The sequence below is a fragment of the Spinacia oleracea genome, chromosome 4, assembly GCF_020520425.1.
Source record: "Spinacia oleracea cultivar Varoflay chromosome 4, BTI_SOV_V1, whole genome shotgun sequence".
Lineage (NCBI taxonomy): Eukaryota > Viridiplantae > Streptophyta > Magnoliopsida > Caryophyllales > Amaranthaceae > Spinacia > Spinacia oleracea.
The window spans coordinates 9,248,393-9,262,269 of record NC_079490.1 but is presented as its reverse complement, the minus strand read 5'-3'; the positions used below and the strand labels follow the sequence as shown (position 1 = coordinate 9,262,269).

The window sequence follows — 13,877 nt, the reverse complement described above, 5'->3', positions numbered from 1 at the left end:
TGTCTAAAGTCTTTTCACTTTAGTATAGGATTGAGGCTGATCTAGCTCAAAATTGAGATGCAGTTCAATGTACATGCATATGCCATAGGTCTAGACGTACTTAATATACGAACTCAGATCAGACTCATCGGAAGTGAGGAGGATAATAAGAGAAGTCTCACCCTTAAATAGCCCATTGTGAAGTTTGATCTCATGACCTTGAGATTATGAGGTCAAACCTTTACCACTAGACCAAGTTTTACTAAATAACGTACACAAACTCGATACTCGATTACTCGTGTATCTTTTTGCTAGGAGAAGCCACGTTACTTTGCTTGATTAGAAACAAAGAGCATCAACATTAGAAATGAGGCTTCTCATAGCAAAAAGAAAAGACACACACACAGACACACTTACAAAGTTACAAGACAAGAACTCAACAAGTTATCATACATTACTATAAATAAGCTCCCAATGAATGAATAAAAATACAACTAAAACTTTCCACTCTTATTTTATTACTCAAAAATTGTTTTTAATTCTTAGTAATTTCTAGTGTTCTACTAATCTTGTTCAATGGCAAGCAAATTGCTGACATGTTCTGCTGCTTCAACTCTGGTATCGAACAGGGCCTCATCCTACCCATTACCAATCGGGCTGGGCCTAGGTTCTGGGCTGCCACCAAAACCGTCAATTAGGAGGACCCCTTCTTCAAGGCCCTCTTTGGTGGTGAAAGCCCAACAGGGAATTGAGCCAATGTCAGGTGAAAAGTTCCACCAAAAGGTTGCACTACTTAACACCTCTCCTTATGGTAAATATTCCACCCCTTCAACTGCTTTGCTATCTTACATAGGTGAGGAGGATTCCTTCTCTCCTTAATACATTACTCGTCCGTCCTTAAAAACAAAAGGTTGGTTTTCTGATTACAAAAGGTCTTACACACATAAGATGTACAATAAATTAATTGTGCACCAGAATAACTTTTACCTTTTTTTTTTTACAACAACAACAACAACAACAAAGTCTTAGTCCCAAAATGTTAGTTTTTTTTGTAGTTTTTAATATATTTTGATTAATTTTTATATTATAAGAATTTTGATAGATAAACATTTTAAAATATTAAATGATAATTTTATACACTATTAGTGATTTTAAAGAAATAATTTTAATTAAAATTAAAAAAAATTATCACTAAAAAAATAGAAAACTTTTACATACTATACGTAGTATATATAAGAGTAACTTTTAAATATTTTGAGTCAATTATTGTTCTGATATACAGTATTTATTGTACACTACATGTAAATAAAAATTTGTGTTCATGTTAACCGCTTTTTAAAATATTGTAACCCTTACCGACAGATTGTCATTTTACTTGTTTATTGAGGATACATTAGCTAGGTTTGTATGAAGGCAAGTTCTATTTGGTTTGACAAAGAAAAGTTCCGGTTCATCAAGTTTATATATTTGGCTACCATTAAAATTATTATTTAATTTTATCCTACAACTACTAACTAGTATTCCCTCCGTTTCAAGTTTTTCTGTTTTAGTTCGTTTCATAATGTTATTTATACTTTGTTTTAATCCATTTTTGGACATGAAAATTTACTACCTTACCGTTTTTCAAAAGGTCTTGCGTGCACAAGTTGTACAATAAATTTATTGTGCACCAACATAACTTTAATCTAGTTTTCTCTAACTTTTACTCAGTTTTCTCTAACTTTTATACTATTACAAAAAAAAGTTAATAGATAAACATTTTAAAGTGTTAAATGATTAATTTTATACATTATTAGTGATTTTGAATAAATATTTTTTATTAAAATGAAAATTTTTATTACTAAAAAGTAGATAACTTTTACCTATATAATGGTGACTTTTAAGCATTTTACGTCAACTTTAACTTCGGTGTACAATATTTATCGTACACCTCATGTAAATAAGAATTTGTGACCGTTTTTACCTCATCATATTTATATATTTCCAGTCACTTTTCTTACTTTATTCATTTTTTTCTTATGCCCACTCACCTGTTTCCACATTTCTCTCGCTTTATACATATTTTATTATATTCAACTAAATTTTCTACTTTTGTCTTAATATTTGTGCAAATAGTAACGGTATAGATTTTTATAAAACAGAAGTAGTAGTAAACTACCCTAAACAATGTAAACTACATCCTAGCTAGATTGTACCATACCTCCATAGGATCGACATTCAATAACGTCGTAAATTAGCTTATCGTAACATAAACGGTAATAATTGGTATCTTAATTTTGCAGTGCGAACTCCCTGGAATACTTCAGAGGACGAGCACGAGATCAGGATGTGGTTCGACATGCCAGGACTCGCAGCTGAGAACTTAGAAGTTGAAACTGTGGATGATTTGCTTGTCATTAGAGGTGACGGTGGCGTCGACGCGTTCGGAAACAAGATCTTGAGTCCATATGATAGCAGGGTTCAGCTTCCAAACAACTCATGGAAGGAAGAAATTACTGCTGTGTTCAAGAATGGTGTGCTCTACATTACTGTCCCTAAGATTACCAAGTTTGAGCACAAGATTATCCATGTTCCTGTTAGAGCCATTCAGTAATCATCATAATTTATTGCTCGTGAAATTAATTAATTAATTTAATTAATTAATTAATTAAGTAATTTATTAATTGGTCTTCTAAACTTTATGGGAGACGTATGGAATGTTTTATTAAGATCTTAATTTGCTTTGAATTAATGTACGTGTAAAAGAGAAGCTCAAAGTGCTCAACTCTAAGTTGTACGGCTCACTTGCTTGATGTGGCTACGTACCTATTATAATAATAAGACAATTGATCGCTGCGATCGATATATTCTGTTAATGGCATGTTCATAAAATTTTCATTACCATCCATTAAATATTACGGAGTGTTAATTGTTATTTATCACGGTGATTTTTTTTCCTAAATTTTTACTACTCCGTAGTAAACAAATTTTTTTTTAAAAAAAATCAAATTTTGGAGGTCAGCATTCCAATAATTTTGGTACGTTTCTGCTACAACCGGAAATCAAGGAGGAAATATAAACCCACTAACAAATAGACCAAGTGAAGTTTCATCCTAAAATCAATTGGCAATAGGAGGAGTAACCCACTTAGATTATAAATGAGAAACTCTGTGTTTCATCTTCTGATGTGGTATACAATTACTCACGTTTGCTTTCTAACAGTTACACTTTATTAAAACTGCAACAGTTTGACTGTCATGTGTATTTGTTAATGTATGAGTCAGTATGACTTTGAATCTTTTATACCTTGAAAATGTACGCTGAGAGATCCAACGTCTTACACAATACGGAGTAAACATTTGCATTTAATTAGCAAAACTAAAAATTTGTATTCAAAGTTTGTATTCATCATAGTATAAAAGTCAAACTGTAACAATTTTTATATTAATAATGCAAATATAGTGGAGTACTTCGTTTGGTGCAACAATGAGGTTGTTTAATTACAACTTACAAGTATTAGATATATAGAAATCATAGCATGTAATCTTAATTAGAGCAACTCCAACGGTTAAAAAGAGACTTGCTCACAAAAAATAAAAATATGCATGTGAGCATGTAGTCATATTATTGGTACATCATTAACATAAGTAACTATCAAAATCTTGTATATATTTTGGGAAGGTAGTTCACGAAAAAAAAGAAGTAAAAAAGGTAAAATAAATAAAATTGTATATTAAATAAAAATATTATACGGAGCTATTTAGTACAAAGTATTGTCCAACCAATGGAAAACTTTGTAGCTTAAAAAATTGTAGCTAGAAATTTGTTGTGACAAATTTAGCTACACCACCTTGTAGCTAACCATTAGAGTTGCTCTTAGGTAGCTGAGGTCATATCAAACAATTTCCTCTATGTTTTTTTTCCCTCACAACGGTTTTACTTTTTATACTAATCACAAACTTATCTGTAATGATTTTGTGCGATAAATGTGTAGGGAAAAATATATTTTCAAAATATTCATCTTTTAGTCACTTGATAGAAAGTACACACGGTTGTACGTAGCTCTACATGCAACCAGATCATTTTGTATTTTTATTCGTTCAAAAAACACATTTTAATTGTTTAAAAGCACATTTTTACAACAAAAAACACATCCGTTTTAAAAGAACATATTGTTTAGTACAACACAATCACTAAAATAAAAATAAATTTTCTGAAAAAATATGTGCTTAAACTATAGAAATGTGCTTTTAAATTGTAAAATTGTGTTTTTAAACCGCAAAAATGTGCTTTTAAACCGTGAAAATGTGTTTTCAACTCGGTTGCATGTAAAACTACATACAACCGGGTACACCTTCTAATTTGTGTCTTTTAGGGGTGAACATGAACATAATTGTTCGTGATGAAATCAGTTCGAGCTTGATTTGTCGGTAAATGAGTCAAGTTTGATCTTAAATTCATGGTTTATTGCGTAAACTAATCAATTAAACTCAAATCCAATGATGTTTGATGCGAAAGCTTGTGAGCTCGTTAACTTGAGAATAATAATCTATACCTAGTATTTAAAAAGCAAAACCATAAATCTATTGATGACATGTGACATCCCCTTTTTTCATGCATCATTTTTTGACATGTGGCATCCCCTTTTTTAATTCATCATATTTTTTTTCCAATTGTTTCTTTTATTTTATGACTCTAGCACCTTTTTCACTTCATATTCTCCATTCAACATCGATTTACCATTTTAATTTATATATTATTATTCAATATTTTCGACTTCATCTCTTTCTTTAACACTTAATATTAATTTTCATTTTTTTCCCCAATTGTTTCTTATATTTTATGACTCTAGCACCTTTTCCACTTCATATTCTCCATTCAACATCGATTTACCATTTTAATTTATATATCATTATTCAATCTTTTCCACTTCATCTCTTTCTTTAAGACTTAATATTAATTTCATCATTTAATTTAATTTTATGAAGTATATTATTTTAACCTTCAAATTTCTCCCCTCTTTTAAATCATATATTCCTACGTACTCAAATACAAGCTAGCCCTCCAAAAAAAATTGAATTTTAAAAGACAGTTTAAGAGCTAGTTCATATTTAAATTATGAAATTGTTATGTATCATTTAATAGTAATACCTAAACTATCAATTGAATTACAAAGAGAGGGTAATATTCTAAATAACTTGTCAAAAAATACTACTCCGTATTAAATGTTAATTAAGAAAACTATTAATATACTTCTTATTATACTCATTGTACGTATTGTTGGAATATGGTTTATGATCGGCTTATTGAGATTTGAGTCAAGGATGATGATAAAGGTCACAAGTTGCAACAACATTTATTTTGTCGCAATCTTACGTGTCGGAGTTTAATTGGTACATATACGCGCCACGTAGGCTATGCATCATCAGAATATTTTTACTATCAATCTAATATTTTTACTATGAAAATATATAAATAAGGTATTCGATATAAAGAAGGAAACAAATTAGAATATTAAGATTTTTCTACCTTTTTATAAAACATGTATAATAGGTTATATAAGTTAAATGCTTTAATTTCCAATTTAAACCATGACACATAAACATGCCATGTCATCATTGTGACACAGTTTAAAGGTCGTATGTTGCGACCTTTATCATTTTCGTTGAGTCAATGCTCAAAAAAAACTTGAAACTCGGCTTGAACTCAATTTATTTTTTAAACAGGCCTAGGTCAATAATAAGGGTTTACCAAACCAAGCCGAAGCTCGGTTCACCTCATATCCATACTATCTTCTTTTTTCTAATTTTTTAATTAAAGATACAAATAGTTAAAATTATGAATCAGCATATGTAAAATGTCAAAAGCTGCAAGAGTGCAAGTAAAAGAAAACAGAGGAAGTGTTAGTAATTTTATAAAGCAGTGAAGAGAACCAATTATCCCATAATCCAAGGCTTTAATTGATGATTATGTTTCCAATAATTTGCTAGAATATGTTGATGAGTGTGAGTTTAGACTGATGGCTCCACCTATCTCACTGCTACTAACAGGGATCAAGCAACTAAACCACGATTAATGATGATTACTTAATTAATGCTTTGTCGCATAAATTATTGTCTAAAACAGCAAGTTTCCTTTAAAGGTAGGAGTATTAAGATACGATTTCCGTATTTAGAAATAATTAGAATCTACTTAAAGCATGCATAGGATTATACTACAGTAATTAGTAACTTAGTATATCTCAGATCAAATAGATAACTTAGTATAACTCAGATTAAGTAGATGTCAACTAGTTTAGTTGGTAAAGTTTTGAAAGGGTGGTAACTGATCGAATCTCGTCTACATCATTTGTTGCCTTGTCCTTTGTGACTCTCCCTACACCAAAAATGTCGTAATCTTATGCTGCCCCTCTCTCCCTCTTTTTCTTTTTATTTTTTTCTCCTCTTTAGGTTTTGTAGGCTGGATATAGCCAAATTTCAATAAATACATATTTAGCTTATAGAACTTTAAAGAAATTATTTAGGTGTTTAAAACAATTAGGGCAAAAGCAATAAGATATTCGTACGTAAAGCATAGGATCATTGGGAATTATGCATACGTTTTATAATGCGTAACTTAACTTAGCAAACATGTTTTAGTTGCAAATTGAATTTGGATAGCCCTTGTTAATTCTGATGTCTGAACTTAACTATTAGCTTATACGAAGTACGTACTCACTAACTGCAAAATTAGTTTATCTTAACATAGATCCCTACCATTTACCCCATTTGCATAAACTCATAAAATTAAAAACAACAACGTTACTCCCATAGTCCCATCCCTTTGCAAAAAAATTGTCCAACCCTTAATAAAAACACATTTTGACTATGAGACAAATAAATAGGGACGAATATAATATTTGATTTGTTATAACCAAATGTCTGCCACGAACGATTGGGATTTGGGAATAAACCCAAGTGTTTGTGAGGAAATTTAGATTTTCCCCACAAATATTGTCGTATTATTAAGTTGCTGCAAAATAATACAATAATCCCCCTTTTACTCTCTGGCTAGGCCTAAACCCTTTTATAGGCTAAACTAGAAACCCAAGTCTACTAGAATTATACTTGCTCCCCAAGTCTTAATAATTCTTTCTTGAGATTGATACATACCAAAATATATCTAATTTCCTAATTATAATTCTAATTAAACTAGGAAACAACATATAAACCAAACAAGACTTATATTTGACTCTAAATCCGTTTCGTATTCTTGTCTACTTAATTAAGTTGTGTTTAATCCCAAACATATTTAATAGAGGAAAGGGTTGTGTCTCTCAATGATTTGTAATCATGAATCATGATGTACAATATCAATAATTCAATATGCATGTCTTGAAGTAGTAGAAATTCCATTCTCCGTATCTACTCAATCAAAATTTCAGACAGATCGACAACCTGGCTAGCTAGATTTGGACGTAACAAAATTGTAAAGAACACTTTAAAGTAAATAAATAAGGAACTTAATAATTATGTTATGTACTTGCTCAGTTTGCTCTTCATCTTTTTCCTAGCAGAAACTGGCATTACTTTGCTTTAATTTGAGTAAAGAGAATATCAATCAATCTTATGAATAAAATGAGTCTTCTCCTACAAAAAAGCCCTTCAAACTCAGCAACTTACCGTACTATATTATAACTATAAATAAGCTCCAAATGAACGAAACAACATACAACTTGCGATATTTTAATTATTTAATTATAATCTTATTTATTTATTTATCTACATTGTTTTAATTTATTGATCAGCTAGCTTAATTATCTTCAATGGCAAGCAATGTGTTGACATGCTCGGCTGCTGCGACGACTCTGGTGTCGAACAACAGGGTCGTCTCGGGCCGCAGCCCGGCAATGATTGGGCTAGGGCAGCGTTCTATGGTGTCCCTAACACCGTCATTGAAGACACCTTCAATGGTGGTGAGAGCCCAACAAGGTGGAAGTCCTAAGAAAATGGATCCAGTTACTGCTGAGCATTTTCACAAAAAGGTTGCCCTCCTTGAGACCTCTCCTTATGGTAAATATTCCACTCCTTCAACTTTCTTTTTATTCTATATAATGTATAACCGGTTGTACTTTGTACATGGTACGTACAATCATGATTACTGTATTATACTATCCTTCGTTTCAGAAATAAGAGCAACAATTTGATTGACACACGTATCAATACACAATTTTGATCATCAATCTTTTATTAGTAAAAATTACACTTCCTCCGTTCCATAAGTATTACATCATCTTGTTTTTTACAGTATTCACACTAAATTTTGGTCATTTTTGTAATTCCTACCTTAGAAAAATTGTAGTCATGTGAGATCTTGTTAGATTCACATTGATATATATTTTCTAAAAGTAATTTTTTTTAATAATTTTGCTTATACATAATTCGAGATATTAAGAGTCAAATTATTCATTGGAAAGCGTACAGTCAACCATGGTGCAATATTTAAGGAACAAACAAGTATAAAAATTGATATTACGAAAATATACATTGTAATTAATCCAACAACATATTATAGGATAACATTTCTTTTAATATGTATTGCTAAAGTAGAAGTTATTATGATTCAGTACTTTTTAACCAACCATGACAACATTGTTTTTATGGTTTTTTTCTTCGAATAAGTCATAAGGGCAATACAAATTACAAATGGAGACTAAGAATTCGAACCTGAGGTCCTGAGGTCCATCGTACACAGGTCTTCAGTCTTAACCACTAGGCCAAGACTTCATTAGTACTATGACAACATTGTACGTACATGAAATTGTACAAATGAGTCTTGTTAATGATTTGATGGATGAGCATTGACATGCTATGATAAATTCCTCCATTTCTCAATATTCTTCATGTTTGGAGAATCTTTGAACCATTTAGAATGTTAGAGAATCTACCGATTCATTCTCAATATATAAAAGATAAAACACAGTCATGTGTGGTCTTGTTTTATTAATTTGCAGTGCGCACCCCTTGGAACACGAACGAGGACGAGCACGAGATCAGGATGTGGTTCGATATGCCAGGACTCGCCGGTGAAAACATCGACGTTAACGTCATCGACGACTTGCTAGTGATCAAGGGAGATGGTGGAGTTGATGCATTTGGAAACAAGATATTCAGTCCATATGATAGCAGGGTTCAACTTCCAAATAACTCTTGGAAAGAAGAGATTACTGCTGTCTTTAAGAATGGTGTTCTCTACATAACTGTGCCTAAGATTACCAAATTTGAGCACAAGGTTATCCATGTTCCTGTTAGATCCGTTTAATTTCCTCAAAATATAATTGAATGTGATCGAATTAATTAAGTGTCTTCTATAAGAGACAGAGTTATAATTAACGGCCCCTTTGATAGCCGACTGTTCTGTATTTTTATGAGCTTCTCTTTGAGATACTGTGTAATAGAGAAGCTATATATCTACGTACGTACTTTGGTTTATATGTTTCAAGTTGTATGACTTTGTTGTTGAATGATATATTAAGATATGTGTTTTAATATATGGAGTACTACTTTGTTTTGAAAATTATTATAAATTGTGTCATTTTTAATTTTTTTTTACATTATTCTCTTATTAATTTTGATCTCACAAAGAAATATGGTTATTATGTGCGAAGTTATTAGGATCATCCTAAATGTACATTTTTAAAATATATGATTTTTTTTATTATTTAACTAGAGATATTAATGAACAAAATTAATTTGTTGGTAAATATCAAAATCAAAAGGGGCTTACTATTTACCGCCCCACATTACTCAAAACCGCCCTAATATTTTACCTATATAACCCTCTTTATTTACCCCTTTATTTTTAACATTTACCATTACCATTTTTTTTTTACCGCTTCCCCCACCGCCGGAACATCACTGCCGGAGCACCACCGCCGGACCACCGTTGCTAGGGCCCCGCCACCGGAGCACCACCGCCGCCACCAGAGCACCACCGCCGCCGCCGGAGCACCACCTCCTGCCGGAGCACCACCGCCGGTGACTGCAGCCCGGAGCACCGCCGCCGGAACCCACTTCCAACACCACGCCGACATGGCCGAGACTACCGGAGGAACTTCAAATTCACAAGAGGTATTTTTTTTTTCCGGAAAAAAATTTAATGGACTTATGCAATTCTAGCTCCGACCATGGTACAGACTTATGAGTTTTAAGTCTGTTATGCAATTCTAGCTCCAACTATGGTACAGACTTATGCAATTCTGGCTCCAACCATGGACGGAGCTAAAACTTCATAAGTCTATACCATGGATGGAACTAGAAATTCATAAGTCCGTTAAATTTTAAGTTTTTTATTTGTTGTTTAATTTGGTTAATTTTTTCCGAAAAAAACATTAGTGACTTATGCATTTTAAGTTTGTACCATGGTACAGACTTATGAATTTTAAGCTCGTACCATGGAAGGGGCTTACAATGCATAAGTCTACACCATGGTGTGGGCTTACGATACATAAGTCTGTTAATTCACAAGATTTTTTTAAAAATTTTTGTGCACGTAAAACAATTCATAAACTTATTCAATTCTAGCTCCGACCATGGTACAGACTTATGCATTTTAAGTTTGTATCATGGGACAGACTTATGTGTTTTAAGCTCATACCATGGCAGGAGCTTAAACTGCATAAGTCTACACCATGGTGTGAGCTTAAAATGCATAAGTCCATACCATGGTATGAGCTTAAACTGCATAAGTTTGTGTCATAAAAATAAAATTAGTATTTTTCTTATATATTGATTATAAAAATTACTTTGTTTAAAGAATTTTTTTTTTAAATGGGCAGGTTCCGTTGCTAGATTTTGGAAGCGATGGTATTAATTATAATCCAAAATTCGTAACTTCTGAAATATTTTCGAGTGATGATGCTGCTGATCAGTGGGCTAGAAACATTGCTATTAGCAATGGTTTTAAGCTTGTGAAGTCCTCATGGAAACGAGGAGAATTGTACTTGAGATGTAACCGCGGTGAAAGAAATAGAGGCAAAGGAAGAAATTTGGAAACTGCGGAACGACCAAACACGAAAACTCAAGCATGTGGTTGCAAGTTTTTGATTAAGGTGGCACCATGCAAAGATGGTGAAGGTTGGAATATTGTTTTGGGTCCTGAACAACATGGTATTCACAACCATGAATTAATTACATATCGAGAGGGCAATCGGCAGATGAGCAGCCTTAGTCTAGGCGCAAAGCAACTTGTTCGTGATATGTCTTCCGCTCAAGCAAGGCCAAATGTCATATTGGCGGCTGTCCAAGAACAATTCCCTGAGGAGAACCCCAATAGAAGACACATCTACAATTTTAGAGATCGAATGAGGAGGAATGATGCAGAAGGAAGAGATAGTATAAGTCAATTTCTTCATCTTGCTAAAGAGAGTGATTACTTGCACTACATTAGGGAGGAGGCTCATGTCGTGACACACGCATTCATGGCACACCCTACATCGGTGAAATTGTTACGCACATATCCATGGGTCATTGGCATGGATTCTACGTACAAGACGAATATATACAAGATGCCATTCCTTGAAATTTGTGGGGTTACACCGTGTAACAAGAATTTTCTCATTGCATATGCATTCATGAAGGACGAGACTGCTGAAAGCTACGGGTGGGTGTTAGATAAACTAAGGTTGTTGCTTGGTAATGAGGTACATCCAACAGCAATTGTGACAGATCGTGGGTTAGGTCTTATGAGACCTATTCGCGAAATATTTTCTCGCTCCAAACACTTACTTTGTTCGTGGCATATCAACAAGGATGTAGAGGCGGCTGTGGGGAATATATGTGGAAATAAAATCATGGGTGAGAGATTCAAGAATGGAAAATGGAAGAGAATAATGGAAGCTCCAACTAGTGTTGAGTATGATCTAGCTGTGTTGAACAAGCAGGATTCCTGGCGGGCTTTTCCTAAGGTAATTGAGTATTTGAATGGTACATGGTTACCCCATGCGGAAAAAATTGTCTTAGCATGGACAAATAATGTGCTTCACTTTGGCAACATCAACAATTGTAGAGTAGAGAGTGCACATTCGATGATGAAGAATTGGTTGTCATGTGCTAATGGGTCTTTTGACACCGTGTGGGGGAAGGTTAATGCAGCGATCAACTCACAACTCACAGAGATTAGAAACACCCTTGAGGCGTCGATGCGTACTCATGGTCAGATGTGGACCCGACTTCCGTTCCAGCATTTGAGTGGCCATGCGTCCCACTACTGTTTAAACCTTTTGGTGAAGGAGGAAACACGAATGAAGGCGTTAAGTCATGAGGTTCATGGACGTTGTGGATGTGCGTATAGGACTACACATGGTCTTCCTTGTGCGTGCCAGATTTTTGATGCAATTCACTCAGGCACATATTTCGCTCGGCAACAGATTCATTCATTTTGGAGGACACTTAAGATCAATAATGGAGATCACATAATTGAGTTGGCCGACATAGATCCCTGCGCACAGGATACTCAGTTTTTCCAGTCTCTTGTCGATGAAGTGTCTTCTAGCGATCCTGCAGTGATACGCCACATGTTCCGAATGATGCATAACTATCTACACCCAGATCAGGCCGGTTACATTCAACCCGAACCTAATATGTCAACAAGAGGTAGGCCAAATACTCGACGCAATTTCAGTGCATGGGAACACATGGGTCGTGGCCGAGGTCGTGGCCGAGGTCGTGGTCGTGGTCGTGGTCGTGGACGCACTCGTGGTATGATTGTCATTTAGTACTTTATTTAATAATTTATTTACTACGTTTATTTTATTTACTACGTTTATTTATTATTTTATTTACTACGTTTATTATAATTTTATTTACTACGTTTATTAATTCTTTATTTACTACGTTTAATTATTATTTTATTTACTATGTTTATTAATTCTTTATTTACTACGTTTATTTATTATGTTTATTAATTCTTTATTTACTACATTTATTAATTCTTATTTATTATGTTTATTTAGAACTTTTGCTTTGTTTATTTTATTTAATTTAATTTATGTGTCTGCAGATGGTCCTCAAAGGGACATATCGGAGTTTCGCTACCTAGACAGAATCCCGGGAATTATTGTGGATTTTGTAGAAGATTGGATCGATGTAATGGGTGATGGAAATTGTGGTTTTCGTTGTCTTGCTGATTTTTTCCTAGGTGATCAAGATAAATATGTGGAGGCGAGGAAGATAATTGCGAATGAGGTAGGGGCCAATAGATGGAAGTATCAACATATTCACCATGGTGGTGTCGACGAAGCTATGAGACGTATCAAATGGCCCGGAGGGCATTGCACAACAGATCATTATATGGAAGTGATGGAAGACTTGTTCCCTATTGCTCAATTCTGGAACTGTGCGGTGATTTTGTTAGGAGTGCAAGGCGGTTCCTTGTATCCATGTATGACAGTTTTGCCTTGGGATGCTGAGTGCAACGTGACACAACCTAGCAGAGAAATTTTTATTCTCCATCTAATAGAGTATAACCATTTCATTCGATTGGATCTTTCACCTGGTTGTCCTATTCCTCCTTTAGCCGACTTGTGGTTTATGGTTCGAGAGCCAAGTGTCATTGGTTGGGAGCAAATATTTCAACATCGGATAGCAGAATGGCAGCGTTTGGAGACTTTGGTGTAATTGAAGACATTGTACTTTTATTGAGTGTTATGTCATCAACTCTTTTTCTTTTTTTAATTGCGTATATTGCTACGAATAATATCCAAATGAAATCAAAGTGTCTAAACATGAATCAAAGCCCACACACAATATATAAAAATCCAAATAAAAAAAAAACATAAACGAATAATATCTAAGTGTCTAAACATGAAATCAAAGTCCACATAAGAAAAAGTAACTACACATAATCCAAATGAAAATAACATAATCGAACATCTATAAGTC

General features: G+C 33.6%; 3 protein-coding genes across 3 annotated transcripts; all 3 read left to right on the top strand.

Moving 5' to 3' along the window:
- Nucleotides 1-464: 464 nt before the first annotated feature.
- LOC110778557 (small heat shock protein, chloroplastic) lies at nucleotides 465-2,834 on the top strand. The gene is made up of 2 exons (XM_021983105.2): nucleotides 465-790; nucleotides 2,262-2,834. The coding sequence occupies exons 1-2, from the start codon at nucleotides 556-558 to the stop codon at nucleotides 2,570-2,572; spliced, it is 546 nt and encodes a 181-aa protein (XP_021838797.1). The 5' UTR covers nucleotides 465-555; the 3' UTR covers nucleotides 2,573-2,834.
- Nucleotides 2,835-7,643: 4,809 nt separating this feature from the next.
- Nucleotides 7,644-9,487, top strand: LOC110778558 (small heat shock protein, chloroplastic-like). Its single transcript, XM_021983107.2, has 2 exons — nucleotides 7,644-8,009; nucleotides 8,951-9,487. The coding sequence occupies exons 1-2, from the start codon at nucleotides 7,763-7,765 to the stop codon at nucleotides 9,256-9,258; spliced, it is 555 nt and encodes a 184-aa protein (XP_021838799.1). The 5' UTR covers nucleotides 7,644-7,762; the 3' UTR covers nucleotides 9,259-9,487.
- Nucleotides 9,488-10,028: 541 nt separating this feature from the next.
- On the top strand, nucleotides 10,029-13,613 carry LOC110778555 (uncharacterized). The gene is made up of 3 exons (XM_021983103.2): nucleotides 10,029-10,067; nucleotides 10,775-12,695; nucleotides 12,997-13,613. The coding sequence occupies exons 1-3, from the start codon at nucleotides 10,029-10,031 to the stop codon at nucleotides 13,611-13,613; spliced, it is 2,577 nt and encodes an 858-aa protein (XP_021838795.2).
- The last annotated feature ends 264 nt before the right edge of the window (nucleotides 13,614-13,877 follow it).

What these genes read in the sequence shown, in the direction of transcription:
- LOC110778557 (XM_021983105.2), top strand. Translation starts at nt 556, where the DNA reads ATGGCAAGCAAATTGCTGACATGTTCTGCTGCTTCAACTCTGGTATCG. An exon ending in ACTTAACACCTCTCCTTATG is followed by an intron (nt 791 to 2,261) that starts GTAAATATTCCA and finishes TTAATTTTGCAG; the next exon opens with TGCGAACTCCCTGGAATACT.
- LOC110778558 (XM_021983107.2), top strand. Translation starts at nt 7,763, where the DNA reads ATGGCAAGCAATGTGTTGACATGCTCGGCTGCTGCGACGACTCTGGTG. An exon ending in CCTTGAGACCTCTCCTTATG is followed by an intron (nt 8,010 to 8,950) that starts GTAAATATTCCA and finishes ATTAATTTGCAG; the next exon opens with TGCGCACCCCTTGGAACACG.
- LOC110778555 (XM_021983103.2), top strand. Translation starts at nt 10,029, where the DNA reads ATGGCCGAGACTACCGGAGGAACTTCAAATTCACAAGAG. An exon ending in GAACTTCAAATTCACAAGAG is followed by an intron (nt 10,068 to 10,774) that starts GTATTTTTTTTT and finishes TTAAATGGGCAG; the next exon opens with GTTCCGTTGCTAGATTTTGG. An exon ending in TGGTCGTGGACGCACTCGTG is followed by an intron (nt 12,696 to 12,996) that starts GTATGATTGTCA and finishes ATGTGTCTGCAG; the next exon opens with ATGGTCCTCAAAGGGACATA.